Raw genomic sequence first — 18,599 nt, 5'->3', positions numbered from 1 at the left:
CATATTATTTTGACCAGTGGCATCAAACTCAAATAGAAATGACACTACAGATTGAATAATAAACCACAATTTAGAGAACCACAAATTAACATTATCTATATATTGCATTGGGGTTTTGTTTCTTGGTATTTTAATATGGTTTGGGCTCCAGTCTGCAGCCAGCTGAGGGCTATGATTTGACATATCTCTTCTATAGGCTACAGTAAAATTTGTTTTCCATTTCTTAAAACAAGTTTTTGAGTCCCTTCTCTAGTTCTGTTGGCTAACACTTATAACTAAATAGTGCAGCAAGCTGCCTGAGAGTTTCAAGATGTGAAAATGAGGTATGTCCAACTATTTCCATCTTGGTATTATTCTGCAAAATATTCCTTCTACTTTACTATATTCTGTTACTCAGTCCAGGTAAGAAGAATTCAAAGATAAAAGATGCAATGCAATTACTTACAGAATTTCCACATCTCATTTCACTTGCCATTGTTAACCAAAACTTCCCAATTATTTTTATAGGTACTAGGTTCCCTAGACCCATTTAGGAGGTTGGGTGATGTGTGTGTGTATGATGCTTAATTTATTTAGTAGACAAAAGCAGGAAATATAAAGTACATGAGATAGATTTCAATTATCTTATTAGAGATGCACATACCTCATTTTACTTTGCTACTCATTTTCTAGAGCCTTCCTTTTACTTTGGATTTTGATTCTCTTAGCGAACAAGGCAGATGTTAGCTACCTTGAAGAAGGCTGTCCTATCTATATACTACAAACAGATTCATGAATCCATTAATTGATGCACTTTGGGTGTGAAGCTCTTCAATCAACTATATAACCATTTTTAGTAACTGAATTTATAAGGATGCTAGGAGAGATTATCAAAGGTCTTCAGCAATTTCTCTTAAAATGTGTGGCTTCATAAGAACAAAAATGTCAAAAATATCAGTTAATAGAAGAAAATAAAGTAACTTAATTAAACAATTACTTTAATGAAATTTTATTTCATTAATGACAAATGTATCTATCTATACATATTCAATATTTGGTACATTATTATTCCATCCCTTTCTTCTATGACCAAAGAAAAATTTTAATTAAAATTCACAGCACAGCATCTTCAAACTAATAACACAGCAACAAGAATCACCAATCCGAGACTCAAAGATAGTGCAAAAGTATTACATTCTCTGGGGCTCCTATCTCTGTGGACCTAGTTTCTGGCCACATTTGCAAAGTCTCCAGCTCTATAATCACCACAGCTACAATTCCCAATCTGATGAGTTCAGCAGGAATCTAAATTAGGTTAACCAAAGCTAGGTTAATACAGAAACAATGTTCCTCGTGTTACTTTTTCCAAATTATCATACAAGAAGACATTTCATAAACTCATTATTTTATCAAGAATTAAGGTCATAAATATTATTACTCTATAAGAAATAACCAGCAGGATGATTTCAGAGAGGCCTGGGGAGACCTACATGAACTGATGCTAAGTGAAATGAGAACCAGGAGATCATTATATATAATGGGCAACAACACAATTATATGAAGATCAATTCTGATGCACATGGCTCTTGTGAACAATGAGGTGATTCACACCAGTTCCAACGGTGCTGTGATGAAATCTGCACCCAGGGAGAGGACAGCAGGAACTGAATGTGGATCACGACATAGTATTTTCACTCTTCTTGTTGTTTGCTTGCATTTTTTCCCCTTTTTGATCAGATTTTTCTGGAGCAGCATGATATTTGTGGAAATACATATAAAGGAACTCCACATGTTCAACATATATTGGATAACTTGCAGGCTTGGAGGGAGGGGGGGAAGGAAGGGGAAAAAAAACAAAAGAATAAAGGCCATAAAGAGCGCTAGTGAGAATTAAATATAAGATGTAATCTGAATGGTAATAGCTACAGCAATGTTTACACTACCTAGTGACTACCACGAGAAGCAGCCCAGCATACTGGATAGAAAAGAGGCATCGTGATATAAACAAGACCAATGTTCCAGTCCTGCTTCTGACACATACCTAATTTTATACTGCCACAGAAGCCTTCTAAACTGTAAATTCTTTAATAGCTGTCAATCTTCATTTAAAGAAAGAGTTATCTCAAGGTTAATTCTCTACATCAATAACATGTTCAGATGAATAAATAAATGTGTGCTGTGATGACAATTTACATTTATTAACTGTTCTATTCCTTAAATGTTTATTTCATGACTAATTGTTTCTTTATTTAGGCAAGGGCTTTTGTCTTGTATGAATTTCTTATAGCTTGCATTTCACATAAAAGAATCCATTTCAGTCAATATTTCAGGTTCTAATATGGCCTCCATCATAGGAGCTAATTATAAACATATACATACACAAAGAACTACAATTAATGAATGTTCTAGTTATTCTTTCCTAATTCAGCTATTGATTATAATAATAGTAATGATAACAATAACATATGTGGGTAGCTAGATAGTAGCTAGATAGTATTGTAGATAGAATGCTGAGACTGGAGTCTGAAAGATTCATCTTTATAAATTTAAATTCAGCTTCAGATACTTACTAGTTTTGTTACCATGGGCAAATCACTTAACCATATTCACTTCAGTTTCCTCATCTCTAATATGAGCTAGAGAAGGAAATGGTAAACTACTCTGGTATCTTTGCTAAGATGGGATGACAGAGTCAGACATGACTGAAAAATGACTGAACACACATACAACAATTTTTATAAATGCTTTAAGGCTTATAAACCACTTTATACATGTCAACTCATTTGATCCTTTCAACAACCCTAATAAGAGAGTTGTTATTATTATCCCAATTTTATACATAAGGGAAAGAATTCTCAGGTAACACATTAAGTGTCTGAAGCAGGGATTCAAATACAGGTCCTCCTGAAACCAAGGCCCATACTCTAGCCACCAATCATCACATATTTTGATTAATTCAAAATTCAAAATGTTAAGAAAAGAAGACCTCAAATTGGTCAAATCTAAAATATTGTTTATTAAGAAAAAATTACTTGACTTGCTGGAAAATATAAATATTACAGTTTATGCAAAAATTAAACCAATTTATATTGGCTGAAAACTTTACTATAATGATTGATCACTGAACACTTGCCTGGGTCTGTCCATTAGTTTCATTTTCCATTTATGAATAAGATTCAGAAATAAATTGATTATGAAGTAAATCAGAGCAAAGGTGGAGTAAAAAGTCTCAAAACTTAAAGCATATTATTCTTTCCTTGGTGGTGATGATAAGTCCACCACTTCATGTAGCTGATATAATAATATGAAGTATGTTTTTAAAAAGAATAACAAAGGTTTCAGTGTCTACTGGTGTGGTGCTAGCCTCTAGGATTTAAAAATACTTAAGTTGTTGGCTTGATAATGGGATTCTTGCACTAAGTTCTGGAAAATAACATTGTAATGTGAATTTCTGATTTTAAAATAAAAAGTTCAAGTTAGTGGAACAAACTAATAACTACCAAATTGGTACTGATTAGGGCCTACTCAAACACATGGAAAAATAAATTAAAAGTGGTTAAAATACTGAGTTAATTAGGCTATACTTAAAAGTACAGTATCATAAACTAGAAGCAAAAATCTTAAGTTCTCTTTCTGTTGTTCCATTCACCTATGCCTACTTAATCTTTATCTGCTACAAATCCAATCAATTTTATAGACAACAAATGTTTGTGATATTTGACATCCTGTTTTCTCCAACACTGAGCAATTCCAAATTTTAGTTTTTGACCAAAGAGCTTCCGTGTGACAATGAACTTCTAAGAAAGAAAATAATACAATTAAAATTGCCCCTCCCCCTTTAAATAATGGGAATTTAACAAAGGTGTTAATTAGGCATCCTTTCTTTTTAACCACTAAACCTGCTATCCCAAAGTGGCATGGGTTTTCTCAGGAGGTAACAACTTCCCCCTTATTTGAAGACTTCATGATAACTTCAAAGACTACTTGATAACTTACAGGATACATATAATAGAGGACATTCCTGTTCATATATAGATTGGACTGCATGACCTTTAAGATTTAGATTCTAGAAATTGTGTGGTCATATAGGTTTTTCATTATCCCTAAAACATGACTAAGAATGAAAAGTTAGTCTTTGAAGAAGGGACAGTGAAAAAATCACATTCCAAAGGTGGAAAGAACATAAAATAGCAGGACTCTTAACTTTGGTTGTAGATATTAAGACTTAAAGCTAGAAGGTTCCTCAATTGTTAATCTATTCAGTCCTTTCATTTAGCCAGAATAGGAAAACAAGGTTTAAGAAGTCAAAGTGATTTACCAATAGATAAATAAGCAATAAAGCAGGGATAGCACTAGACAATGCTGCCTCTATAGTTTTTTTTTTTTCTTAATAGAACAGTATCATTCCATTGAAATCTTATCTTCCTTTAGTAGATTTAGGAAAAAGTAAGGATTTAGTACACATGAAGTAGTATTTGAGATAATTAGCTTAGATGTTTAGTACTATCAAAAAGGCCAAAGTCTTGACTTCAATATGCCAGTTAGGTTCAGATTCTTTCTCTTATACATAAATAAGACTGACAAATGCATGGCATTTTTCACAAAAAAATTATCACTGCAGGGAAAACAATTCCAAAATCATATTTCAGTGGTGAAAAGTTAAAAGCACCATTTTCATATGCAAAGGAAGCACAATATTCATATATCCAGAAACAATACCTTATTACAATTGATTATTATTTCATTTTCATTAACCATTAATTTGGTTAGAGAAAGCCATTATTTTTTCTGTAATATTTTAAAGGATACTTTAATTGGTGTGACAACTGGCTAGCACCCAGGACACCCCAGAATCAGCCGGAGTCAGGATAAGCAAAAGCCCTTAGTCTTTATATTCTTGTCTTTAGACGCAGGATTGAACAGGATGGAAGCAGAATCTCGGCAACCGCCTTCTCCCTCCTCTACTGCCAAAAAGCGACCCTGGCTCATCTTACTCCACCCCCTACTCCCTCCTACAATCCTCTATATACACCAATCATTGAGCCAGCACAGGAAGAGTGGGAAGGACCATTTTCCAAGCATATGCCCATAGAGTATTGTCCAGTTGGTAATTAACCTCAAGTGCTCGGCAGTACTGACCTCAGTGCATCGACTCAATAGTTTCAGCCCTCTACAAATTGGATTAGTTAATAACTTTTAAAGGGCCAGTCATCAAATTACAGAGGTCAGCTCAGTTTCATCATTTGTTTAAAAAAATGGGGGGAAATTTACTTAAGCAATCATTAAGGTCCCTTCAACCTCCATGATGTCAATCTAAGTCAGTTTTAAGTTGGTAGGGGCAATACTGTCAACAAAATGGAAAAAAACTTAAAAGCAAATCAAGATGTACATAATAAGAGAGTTGAAGTTTCATATACAATTCTCTTTTTATGTTGTAATTTATATATAGAAATGTCCATTTTATTTGGGGTTTATTAAATCCAGAATTTAGATAAATTTTAAGAGAGAAATTGAATGAATTTGGACCAATGAAAATTTATGGATTGGTCAAGGGCAAAACTCTTGTATCATATAACAGGCTAAATAAAATATCAACTGTGAATAAATCAAAATGAGGTTCGTTCTTTAAATCTCATTCTTAGAGATAATTTTAAAGATATTAAGAGTTTGCACATATGAAGCACCTTTTCCTTCACTCAAGAAAAGTTATTACACAACTTCAACATATATTATTGAAAAAGCATTAGGTAGGAAGATGCAATTCCAATCACTGATGTATTGTAAACTCCCTAAAGACATGCCTTTCACTTCTTTTGTACCTCAACAAGGACCTCCAAATGACAATTTATCAAGAAGTCAGCAGTTTTAACCTTCCGAAAGCCAAAACAACAAAAGAACAGAAACAGATTTCAAAGTACTAAAAATAACTATCAGAACTACCTGCCCATTTAGACTATGAATTTTACTTCAGATATCCTAATTCAGTCTTAACTGATTTATTTAGTATATCAATCTTAGTCAAAATGGAAATGCATTGTAAAGATTTCCAGACCTGGAATCAGAAAGACTGAGTTAGACTTTTAGCTCTTCTGCTTACTACCTGCATGACCCTGGGCAAATCATTAAACCCTTAGCAACTCTGTTTCCTAATCTCTATTTTGCAAACTTCAGAAAAACTACTCTTGTCTTCAATGAAATCCTGAATGACAGTTTAACTGATATTCTAGTGGGGAAGTCTGTGAGCAGACAGTTTAACTGTGTTCATGAAGAAGGTGTTAGTGCAATTGCTGAGTAAAGGACAAAGAAAAAAGAATGAAGAGAACTGATGTTTTTAGAAAAATGAGTTTAACCCTTATCTGTCAAAGAAAGATGAGGAAAGACTTTTAATTGGTATTAGAAAAGTGAATTGTGGGACAGTTTCCAACATAGGCGAATTAAAAGGAGTGATGACTATATGTTGCTCTGGCTATGATTGTTCTCATAGAAAATTCAGTGAAAATAATTATTAGTGCCTCTGTTTTATTAGTTTTTACAATGTTATTAAATAGTATAGCCAGTAACATCAAAGTTTATTTAATCCTTGGGGAATAGGGGAGTTTGATGGAGAAAGAAGCAAATGCTTACAGGGAAAAAAAGTTTTTCCAATTTGTTAAATAAATATCCAATTTATTAAATCCAAAATTAAATTGGAGTGGGAGTTCAAAGCTAACTGATTAGAGAAATGCTTCAGTTTTTAGTAATTAAAATGAGAGCATTTTCTTTTATTACCACAGATTCTAAGAATGAGAACAAATAAGGAAACTGAAATAGTAGCAGTTAAAGACAAATGTAATCACCTTTTTACATAAAGATCAATTCTATTTCCGTGTAAAAATGAAAAGTACCAGACTCTATGACTTATGAATCATTTATACCTATAATAAGTCTATGATCCTATGACCTCTTTTCCTAACCTACAAGAGATAAGAAGCAGCAATCTATTAGATATGATGAATGAAGTCAATATATAGGGAGAAGACAAGTACAAAAAGCAAATACTTATTTATTATGGTATGACCATATATTTTGATAATGATGACAATCATCAAGCATGTCTTACTTTACATTTAATATCCATAGTTTCCCAATTATGGAATACCATCTCTAATTTATGGAAAACCATAAAAATGGTTTAAAATTTTTTAATTTGTATTTGAAGAGATATACTTTAAATTATTTGCAAAATCCATTCTCCAAAATGAAGGATGAAGTACCACTATCCACTATCCACAGTATTCTTTATAGAATACTTTAAATAAAATGAATGAATACATGTCAGTTAAAATTTCTCCTCTCTTATAAAATCTCAAGGCAGAGAAACTCAAGAAAATGTGCAATTAACAAATATGGAATATATTTTTCTCTCTGATCGTGACAGAAAATACAGCCAACTTTCAAATGTTCAGGAACTTATTACTGTCTATAATCAACTATCCAGTGGTTTCTATTCTTCTGTCCTCTTTTTGAGCAAAATTACCTATGGATTTCATTTAATTATGCAATGCCTATCTCCAAGTAGTCCAGATAATTAAGAGTTTGCTATTTTCCTGTTAAAGGGCAGGAGTTAGAAGAGTGATGGCTCACACACAAGCTAAAACATACTCTCACAACATGCAAAAGGTGAAGACACATAATGTCACAGACCTGTGGAAGAGGCAATAATAGCTTTTTACCCCATTGAATTTAGGTTAATTTTTCCTTGAAAGGAAACAAAGCTGTCCTCAGGATTTAATTGGTCCATGGGGAGTTTTAAGTTTCCTGGGAATTTCTGGTCACTTTAATGTGGTTTTTCTGGTAACTCAAGGGCATAAAAAGGCCCACCCATGTAGAGTTCGGACATTTCAGACTCCCCAGATTCCAGTTTGGCTGACTAGATGTATTTCCACAAAGATAAAAAGGGGATATGTCTATTCAAGCTAAGTGCTGAAGCATGCTTTTTAAGTATCATTTTTGTGCTTTGGCTATGTAAACCTTCTTTTAAAGAAATTGTTGAGTAATTTCTTTGTACCTCATTTCATTCCAAGGTACTATGACTTTGGTCAAATCTTCCCTAATAACACCCAAACCTCTAGTGTTTATACATTTTTCAACATGTCTTTTTTTTAAAAAAGGTGAAGTGAGGTCACTGACTCCCATTTTACTTTTTCTCCTTTACTTAAATCTGAAAAAAAAAATTATAAAACAAAAGGAAATTAGAATGAAACAAAAGCAAAACACTGTTATATATACATAAGAATTATATAAATGCTTACACAAAAACACTTGCCAAGCAATACATAGCCTGTGCCTTTGAGTGTTTCTTGTTCTTGTGGGAACAAATTTCTATAGCATGTTATTTCCCACAATGCTTTTAAATACACACACACACACACACACACATATATATATACATATATAGATAGATAGATAGATTCCTAAAATTAAATTAGAATTCATTTTACCAAAAAATGCCGAGGGAGAATCCATGCTAAAAGGAAAGACATGAATTTATTTTGCAAACCTGACACTTTATGAACAATGGATATACATAAGTTTTAAGAAACTAAGTGTTCTCCACCAGCCAATTTATAAAGGAAAAAATACATAGTTAAATAGAGACCTGTTTTCCAAGTTGGCACAAGCAACATACTTGTGATAGGATCTGTTGTTCTCTCTATTTCAAATATTCCATAGTTTGTTAAAACAATCAGACAGGCAAAGTTAGATACAAATTTCTCCAAATATTAAAATAAATTCCAAAGATCAAATATTTTCTCTTATTTGAAGCCTGGCTGACCTAGAGGCCCTTTTAAATCTAACCATTGGGGTGTGCTCATTCTGTCTAGCTCCTTAAGTAGGCAACACAATGGGAATGCCAACAATTCAAAAGAAACAAGGCTATGGCTGAGGTGAAAGGGAGAAAGGCAGGGAGACTAAAATCAAGAAACAGACCACATTCCCAAAGTTAGTGTAATTCTAGTGGCAGTCTTTTGGTGCTTGGTTGGCAAACATCCAACTTTAAATTCCATCAAGGATTTCTGCCTTCTTTAGAAATAACTCAAGAAATTTGGATTGATTACACATCATTCCTAATGCTTGATACTGTACAAACTGAATTATAATTCTACACCAAAGAAATATAGATAAAATAAATCAAAGAGAAGCCAAAAACAAATCTTTATTCTTAGGATCAAACAATCAGAATGGCAATTAGAGCTGACAGGAACCAAGCACTCATCTAGTTCAACCCACATCTCAGACCAGTGGCCATTTAACTTCAGTTTCAACACCTAGGATGAATAATTCAGTACTTATCAAAATAGTCTAATCTGTTTTGAGGCAACTAATTGTTATGAAGTTTTCCTTACACCCAGTCAAAAGTGATCTCTTTACAGTTGCCACTTAACTTTCCCTAATTTTACCCACTGTGGCCAAATATAATAAATTAATTATTCTTTCAAAATAATGACCTTCAAAGACTTATGAACTGATGTTTTATGTCCTCCTCCCTTCCCCTGTATTCAAGTCTTCTCTTTTCCACAACAAACATTCCTACTTCAGCCAATGCTCATATGGCATGATCTCAAGGCACTTCACCTTCTTGATTGCTTTCTTCTGGCTCATCTCCAGATTAGCAACATTCTTCTTGAAATATGGTAGAACTAGGTAAAATATTTCAAAGGTAGTCATAGTAGGACAGGGTAAACTTACTATCTCTGCACACTGCCTCTCAATGTAGCTAAAACTCTTATTAGATTTTTTGATATCATAGTATACTGATGACTTAAAATAAACTGAAACCCACTAAAACTTCCAGATATTTTTTCAGATCAAGTACTACCTACTCATTCCTCCTGCAAAGTTGCTTTTTTGAAACCAAGTATAAGACATATATATACACAACACACACACACACACACACATATTGAGTACCATATATCATACAAGCAGCCAGACTAATATTCTAAATTTGGATTCTTAAAGAGATAAACTCTTGTCATCAAACTCTGTCATCAGCAAATTTGATAAATGTGCCATACACAGCTTCATGGATAAAACTGAAAGAATATAAAAATGAATAGTACAAAGCTAAGAACAAATCCTTGATCATATCAACAGAAACTTCCCAGTAGACATCAAACTATCAACCCCTTGAAACTGAGAATTCAAATAATTTCAGATCCATCTAACTGCCATATTACCTAGGTGATACCTCTCCATTTTGATATCTCTCCATTTCTCCACAAGAAACAGCATGAAAAACTTGTCAAACACTTTTGAGAAAAGCTAGGCAATTCATTTAAAGCATTTCCCTAATGTGATACTATAGTAATTCTTCCTAGAAAAGAATTAAAATTAACCTAGCATTCAAGTATGTTTCAGAGACATACTAGAACTTATGGATTATTGATCTTTCTTCCATTTATTCAACAAGTATGGTCTAAAGAATGGATGGGGCATTAAATTTGAAGTTAGGAAGATTTGGGGTCAAATCACACCTCTCATACTGACTAGCTGTGTGAGTAGCTCAGTGGCTTATAAGATCCCTTCCATCTTTCAACCTATGATCCTTTAATAACAATAAAAATACTTGATCAAAAATACAAATGAAAAGAACCAACAAAAAACAATAATAACAACAAAACCAAACCAAAAGTGAATGTCTTAAAAGAAGACTTTCTCCTTACTCTTTTGCAGAAATAAGGATCTATGCTTTGGAACAATACATATAACATCTTTTCCAATATGTTGGCTGGTGTTTTGCTGATTTTTTTCCTCTTCTTATTCTTAAAAAAAATTATTCGTCATGACATACCAAGGGAGAGGTAAATGATATAAAACAAAAGATATGAATAAAATTCTATTTAATTTTTCCCCAGTTACATGTAAAGCAATCTTTAATTAGTTATTAAAACTTTGAGTTTGAGATTCTCTCCCTTCTTCCCCACTTCCACCCCTCTTTAAGAAAGTACATGAAGGTATACAAAACATTTTCACAAGTCACATTGTAAAAGAAAACAAAGATCTCTTCTCCCTTTCAATTCCCTCAAAAAATCCTCAAGAAAAATAAAGTTAAAAAAAGAATATGCTTCAATTTGTATTTCAGACACAATCAGTTCTTTTTCTGGGTATGGATGACAGTTTTCATCAAAAGTCCTTCAAAATAGTCTTGGATCATTATATTACTAAGAATAGCAAAGTCACCCACAGCTGATCATCCCACAACATTGCTATTACTTTTTACACAGTACATTTCACTTTTGCTTGAGTTCATAGAGGACTTTCCAAGTTTTCTGAGATTATACTGTTCATCATTTCCCATAGAATAATAATATTCCATCATAATCACATACCACAATTTATTCAGCCATTCCTCCATTGATGGGCATTGCCTCAATTTCAAACTCTTTGTTCTGAGAAGAGAGTTATTATAAATATTTTTGTATGTATGTATGTGTGTATATACAATTTGTATATTTTCTTTTAAAAAAAATTGGGGAGGGGGGTTATGCCTAGTAGTGAGATTGTTAGGTCAAAGGATATGCATGTTTTTATAGCCTTTGGGCATAGTTAGATATCTTTTAATCATTTTTCAATTGGGGAATGGCTCTTAAAATTCAACTTTAAAATAATATAATCCTACTTGCCATCTAGGGGAGGGTGTGGGGAAAGGCGGGGAGGGGGAATTAGAATACAAGGTTTTGCAAGGGCTAATGTTGAAGAATTGTCCACGCATATATTTTGAAAAATAAAAAGCTTTAATTAAAAAAAATATATGGTTAGAAAATTTCTGTAATATAAATCAAAGTTGGCCTATAGTTAGTTTGTAGAGAACATTCTCTTCTCTTCTCTGAAAATCAGGATAACATTCTTAAGAACTTCTCCTTCCTAGGATCAAGTATGATCCAGAATCAGGGGGATTCCTACTAACAAAAGTTGACTACTTAGAGAGGTGGTTCTAAATTGACATAGTTCTTTCTGAAAGGTTTAGCCAGATCTAGGCCCAGCATTTTAGTGTCAAAGAGTAACTAACCAGACTTGCTAAATTTGTGGTCCTTCTTGCTAAGTACCAGCAAAGGAACATTAGCAGCAACCCCTCACAAAATTTTAATTGGCCAGAAGTCTTTAATGAGATTTATCTTTGATTATGATGAAGCATTCAATAGTTCAGAATTCAACATCTTTTTGATTAAACCAGAAATTCCCATTACCTTTTCCTTATCCTGGAGACCTATTGAATACTTTTTAAAGTAAGTTTAGAGAGATTCAGCAGTGAAAAGATTAGCCACTAGATGATTTATTTTGGCCATAGCAACTCAGGAAGGACCCACTACTAAAAATGTTCAAATCTGTGTCAGTAAAGTCATCTGAGTTCTAGTACATTATACAATACCCTTCTGACTCTCTTCAATACTTTTATTTTCTTCTTGCTCACTCTTTTAATCTCCTTTTGGGGCTGATCCTTAAAACAATAGAACCTTCTTGTACTTAAATGAATTCTGAATTTCCCTAAGACTTAGCTACTATGATCTGTTAAATCAAGCTACATTTGAGGGGGAGGAAGAAGAGACTTAGGATTCCTACTTCAAGTTTAAGTTTCTGTTGAGATCAGTACTCCTTTTTGTTCAAGTCTCAAAGTATTGTAAAGTACTATACAAACAATGAATCCTTTTTAAACAGAACATAATAGTGTACAAAAAATATCAGGAAGACATACCAGGATAAAAGTAGAAGGGTGAATGAATTCTGGGAAAAGGAAGAGGAAAAATGACAGACACAAAAGGCAGATGGCCACAAAAGAAGAATAAGAGAAAATAAGAACCAGTATTTTGTATAATTAGTACTACTGTTAAGACACTTGGTAAAATGCTATCCAAAAGTTAACCTGTATTTGTTTTTCTTCTCTTTACTGTTTGTTTACTGTTTGTTTACTACTGACATAGTTCAATACATAAAAACATATCTATTTATTTCATTCACATATATGTGTGTGTGTGTGTGTGTGTGTATAAAATTATGTATGTATCTACTAGCAACTTCCTAGAGAAAATACTGGGCTGTTAGAAAAAATAAGCTATAAGGAAAGAGAAAGAAGTTTTGAGAAGTGGAACTCAGAGAGGCAAAATCTTTAACCAACTACTGTATTCAAACTGAACAGTACACATTAATCAATCAAATATACCTCTACACTCACACATCAACAAACCTTGTAAAAAAAATTTTAGCCAACTATTAGTAAGATCAACTAATATAGTTCTTAATAATTAGTACATTAAATTAAAATAGTTCTTAATAATTCTATGTCAATAAAATCTAAAAAAGATCAAGCTGATATTATAGAAACCTCTTCCAGGAGATTGTTTTTTTAAGAAGTGTTTAAGAAAATGCTTATATTTTTCAGGACATGTTTCATTACTATAATGATATGCTCTCATCAGTATACTCTCCAAGGATAACAACTCAACTAACAACTTTTATGAATCTCCTCTGAAGCCTCCTGTAAATCTCCTTGTAGAGATGGATCATATCAACATACTGGAAGCCTTCCTTTATATCCCTTTACATTCAGAAATGAATGGAAGAAGAATAGGCTCAATGTTCTATGGGCTCAAAGGTTTCTTCCTGAAACTAAGGTACATATTAAAATACATACAATATTCTTTCAATGATATTATATGGTTATAGATCATAGAATACCAGTCTCAAAAGAATCTATCATGGGAGATACACAAAAGCAATGAGAAGTATGAAGTGTTGTGAGCACAATGAAATAGATTATGAATAAAGAAGCACATATGCATTTCTGAATGGCATAAAAATGTCATCAGAGAAATGCCCAACTGATAAAAATGGCATAAAAATGCTTAAAATATGTTGAATTAAATGTCAGGTAAATAAAATAATTAAGAGCAAAGTCTGGAATTATAAAAAAAAAAAAAAAAAAAAAAAAAAAAAAAAACCTCAACCAGCAAATTAAATCAAGAGAAACTAGCAAATTCTTCTAAGAGTTCTGGTTGCATATTTAAAAGACAAGCCAATCTCTGGAAATGAGCTTTAAAATCATATTCTTGGCAAAAGTTAGGACATAGCTTCCTTTTCTCAATCTCAAGGATCCAAACTTAGTTTTGGGGATAGGAAAATTATTGAAAATTTTTCATTAAAGCAGAAGCTAAATAATGCTTTATGCGTCTAAAAGCCTTTGTATAACTTCACTGGCCAGTGAAGTTTTTGAAAGCTTGCTAATTGAAGAACATAAAAAAAATGAAAATAATCTCATATTCTATAAACCCCAATGTCTAATTCACTATTGTCATTTCATATTCATTTACTCATAAGATTTATTAGTGAGATTAAGTACCTATTAAGGAAATACCTTAATAAGAAAATTAAGAACAGTTCATTTTAAAGATAAATTAGGGATCTATTTTTGTGACTGACACTTGTGAAAAAATATTGCCAACAATGCAGCACAGGTGAAGCTGAAAGGATACCTCCTTATCCCCCAAACCCTATATATCCCTATATATGAAACCTAAGCCATAATGCCAACTATTCCACAGTTCAGCATCCAATTCCTGGTTGATATCAAGATAAATTAATGTCATCAAGGCTCAAAGAATGGCTAGTCTCCACTGGGAGTTCTTCTACAAAGCAGTATAAAGTAAATATACATGTACAGAATAATGATGAAGAGAAGTTTCTCCAATACTATTTTTGAGAGATAAGTTTAATATCCAAGAGAGGAGAAATACCTTTTGTGAATCTGTTACAGTCAAGAGACCATGAAAACCACCAAACCTGATGGGCAGGAGCTCACTGTTCTAGTGGATGTGGACTAAATTAAGAAGACTACCTTCACAAAGAATAAATACTATTTGAAGTCACTAGTTGAGAATAAAAGGCTAACAATGCTATCTTTTGCAGAATTAACAAGAAACTGCAGAGGCAAACTACTTTTTCTTTATGATATAAATGTATAGGTAGTTTATACTTTCCATTTCCTCGTTATAAAGGCAGTAAAATTCAAAAGTAGCAGCAAGAATTTATTGGCCACTGTCTTCATTATTGTTTACTTTAAAAATGAAATTAATTTATTCCATTTGTTCAAGCCTATGCTGCTTAAAAAGCCCACTATTTAGAAAAGGCTATGTCCCTATCATTGTTTTTGTTGCATCCCTGCAGTAGTAAGTTCTTCAAGGACAAATTGTGTAATTTTAATTTTTATATCTCCACTGCCTTGGAGATGTACTGCCTCCACTATGTCCTGTACATAGTAGGAGCTTAATAAATCTTTGTTGAACTTCATGGAATTGAGACTGGAGCTTTCAGTAGACTAAAAAGCATTAAAACCTACTTCAAACAAGAAAGCAGAGTATCTTGTTAGGCCTCTACTATAGACAACACAAAGACAGCAATCACCAACCCTACACTACATAAATTGTTCTAGTTAATATTATTTTGTTAGTTTGGATGAGTGAACTGTGCTTGTGTATATTCACTTGTGTGCCTTTCTATATTTGAGAGACTTTTTTTCTTTCCTAATTCTTAACAAAAATTTAAAATTTCCAGTTCAGTCTTCTCTAATCTAAAAAATAATGATCTTTATATACTCTCATTGGGAAAGAAAAGGTATACCTGTCATTTCCTACAGGACATGTAAATTAGAAACAGTGAAATTCAAAACATTTCTGGGATCACAAGAAAGCTGGCAATCTAGAATAAATAACACATGGAAATCCAGGAAGTATACCGATGGAGCCAGCTCAGGACATTTGTTCCTCTTCATCTAAGTTTTCCCCTGATACCAGCCAAATTAGTAACCACCACATCCAGAAGAAAAGGGAGAAATCATGCTCTGCACCATTCTACTCACACAAGCACATGTACCATATTCTAATCTCTTGTAAATACAAAGATTTGACTTTTTCTACAAAGCACAGTCTCTTAACTTTTAGGCTGGAGAACATGGGTCAGAAAAATTTGGAGTAGGACCAGAACTTCACTCTGTTAACATTGAAACACAATACATTATATTATAAAGAAGGGAGTTTGAAAAGTAAATAATACATGTCAGATTGTTTACCTTATTTTTTTCTGGTTCTATATGGTACTTTCCAAACCATTTTACCTAAGATCCTGAGGTAATGATTGTATCCCCCATTCTAAAATGAGTATATCCTCCATTCTACATATAACAAATGTATTATCTGCAATAAGATAATGCCACTTAAATATATTACCTGTAACTTAATCAATATCCACAGCTTAGGAATCTTCACTTTTTATTTAAGAGGAGAAAAGGGGGAAAAAAACATATATATATATGAGACCATATGAAGATACCCAAGTCATAATATAAAATTTCAAACTTGGTTGCACTTTAAATAACTAACTTGTGCAACTGGAACTTAGGAATGTATAATGGAAATGTTAAAAGAACAGCAGCAGTGCAGACACTATAAACAACTTTATGACTAAATGTTGTAATTACAAACAATATGACCATGTGAGCATTCCAGAGCCATCACATATCATAACCAGTAACTAAAAAGAAAAAAATTTGTGCTTCAAACAAAACCTGTCAAGAGAAGGTACATCTGACTTATACAACTCATTAACTCACTTTTTAAACAGCAATTGTTAACTGAATTGCAAGGATCAACACATAGTGCATATCAGATCTTATTGCCTTTTCCAATAACTTATTTTAAAATCATCTATACCCATTCATGTAGCAGAACTGAATCACTACAAACTCCAAAAGTTCACTTTTCTAACATTACCAGTTTCATAATTATAAATCATACTTCAAAAAATATGTGGGTGGGAAGACACATTACCTCATATGTATCTGAAATGCAGCACATTTTATAATAATATTTACTTTGATGAATCTGATTATTTTAGTGAGACTACTTCTCCATTCAAGATGCAGACTGCAACTTCTTTTAACCCTTCTCCACTTGTACGATTCTTAACTATATTTGGCCATCAATCTTTAAAGGGCATTGAGATAAAATACTGAAGTATTTCTCTTTCTCTTGCAATACCATAGCAGTGTGAAGTATGCTATATGAATTGTGGAAATGCTTTCAAATTATATAATGTTGAATGAGACTCCCCCCAAAAATAAATTCTCAAATATTCACAATATTGCACTTGTGAAACCTTTAAAAAAAATCTAATTTATTAAATGTGCTATATATTTTTTTATAACATGAAAATCAATTGGCAAGAATTTATTGAGCACCTATGTTCAATATATCTGTACTAGGCATAGTTGAAAATCCAAGAAATGGCACCCGCATTTAAGGAGCTTCTCTCTATCACTACTAAACTGTTTTCCACAAGGTTATCATAAAGTTCCTCAATGACAAATCCAGTTTTCTTCCCCGACAATACTCCTTCTCTGTGACATTTCTGAAGCATTCAGTACCATTGATCATGTCTTCTATTTCAGAATTCAAAAAGTTGTTTTGGCCAGAAATTCTGAGGGTCATCCTCTCTCAGAATGAAGTTTTTTTTTTTTTTTTTTTTTTTAAACTAGGTAAAAAAGGCCATTCTCTGCTTCATTTTTTACTTATCCTTAATCACTGATTGGGCATTGCTTCCATCTTAAGTGAGACCTGGGAAAGATTTTAGTTTAAAAAGACCAAGATATCCCATTGCATCTGAAGCCACCAAAAGATGCCAAATAACAACTCCAATTCCAATCAAAGGTCAATGCGACCCTCTTTTTTTTTTCTCCATTCTGCCTTCTCCTACATTTATGAGTTTCTTCATACCTTTTTTCCCCCCAAAACCTGGGATAAACTTTCCCAGTCATTACCACCACCATTAAAACCACCACCATTCTTTGCCTGTTAAAACTCTTCCCTTTCTTCAAAATCTAATTCAGGTATCTTTCTCCCTCCTTGAATTTCTGAAAGCAATTGTTTGGAAAAAGCAATTCTATTTGGAATTCTCCTTATACATTTCTCATATTCTGCCTTCTAACTTCTATATATTTTAAGCTTCCTTGTTTTGTTTTCATTTTTGTACCCCCAGTGCCTGCCTAAGGGACAGCTAAGTGGACAATGGATAGAGCACAAGGTCTGGAATCAGCAAAATCTAAGTTTGAACCCAATCTCCTGACCCTGAGGAAGTCACTTAACTTCAGGTCCTCGGACCTGACAGATCACATTGGAGAGGGAAAGGGCAAATCATTCCAGAATCTTTGCCAAGAAAACCCCATGAATTCTCATAGAGTAGGACATGATGAACAAGTGGCTGCCTAACATAACACTTTGCTTAAGTACTTTACAAACACTCATTGAATTAAACTGATGAACTTACATGAAACAATTTAAGAAAATCACAAAACAGAATATAAATTAATGCTTAATTATATGGGACAGACCAATAGACAATGGGGGAGGATCAGAAATGCTGATCTTATTTACTAGTGTAGAGGAAATACACAGTGAAGTAACAGGCTTAAAGACTGCACAAATTCCTTAGGTAAGATGTCATGTTTCACACATAGAGGATATGAGACAGATCCATAGAGACAGTTAGCACTTTAACTTCCTGGAGACACAGTATTGGAAAGGGAACTTCGT

The 18,599-nt window shown here is 33.0% G+C and overlaps 1 protein-coding gene across 7 annotated transcripts in view; it reads right to left on the bottom strand.

Moving 5' to 3' along the window:
* Positions 1-18,599, bottom strand: part of KIF13A (kinesin family member 13A) — a 247,494-nt gene that overhangs the window by 159,225 nt on the left and 69,670 nt on the right. Inside the window, exon 1 of one of the 7 annotated variants that reach the window (XM_031946804.1) lies at positions 6,032-6,522. The exons of 5 other annotated variants lie outside the window; for them this stretch is intronic. Coding sequence is in view for 1 of the 2 variants with exons in the window: in XM_031946803.1 (XP_031802663.1) it covers positions 5,920-5,927 (8 nt within the window). In the remaining variant the exon portion in view is untranslated. One more of the 7 variants, XM_031946803.1, reaches the window with a different exon arrangement.

The sequence above is a fragment of the Sarcophilus harrisii genome, chromosome 1, assembly GCF_902635505.1.
Source record: "Sarcophilus harrisii chromosome 1, mSarHar1.11, whole genome shotgun sequence".
NCBI classification, from domain to species: Eukaryota; Metazoa; Chordata; class Mammalia; order Dasyuromorphia; family Dasyuridae; genus Sarcophilus; species Sarcophilus harrisii.
Note: the sequence above shows the minus strand (reverse complement) of the source record. Positions and strands in the feature narration are given on the sequence as shown.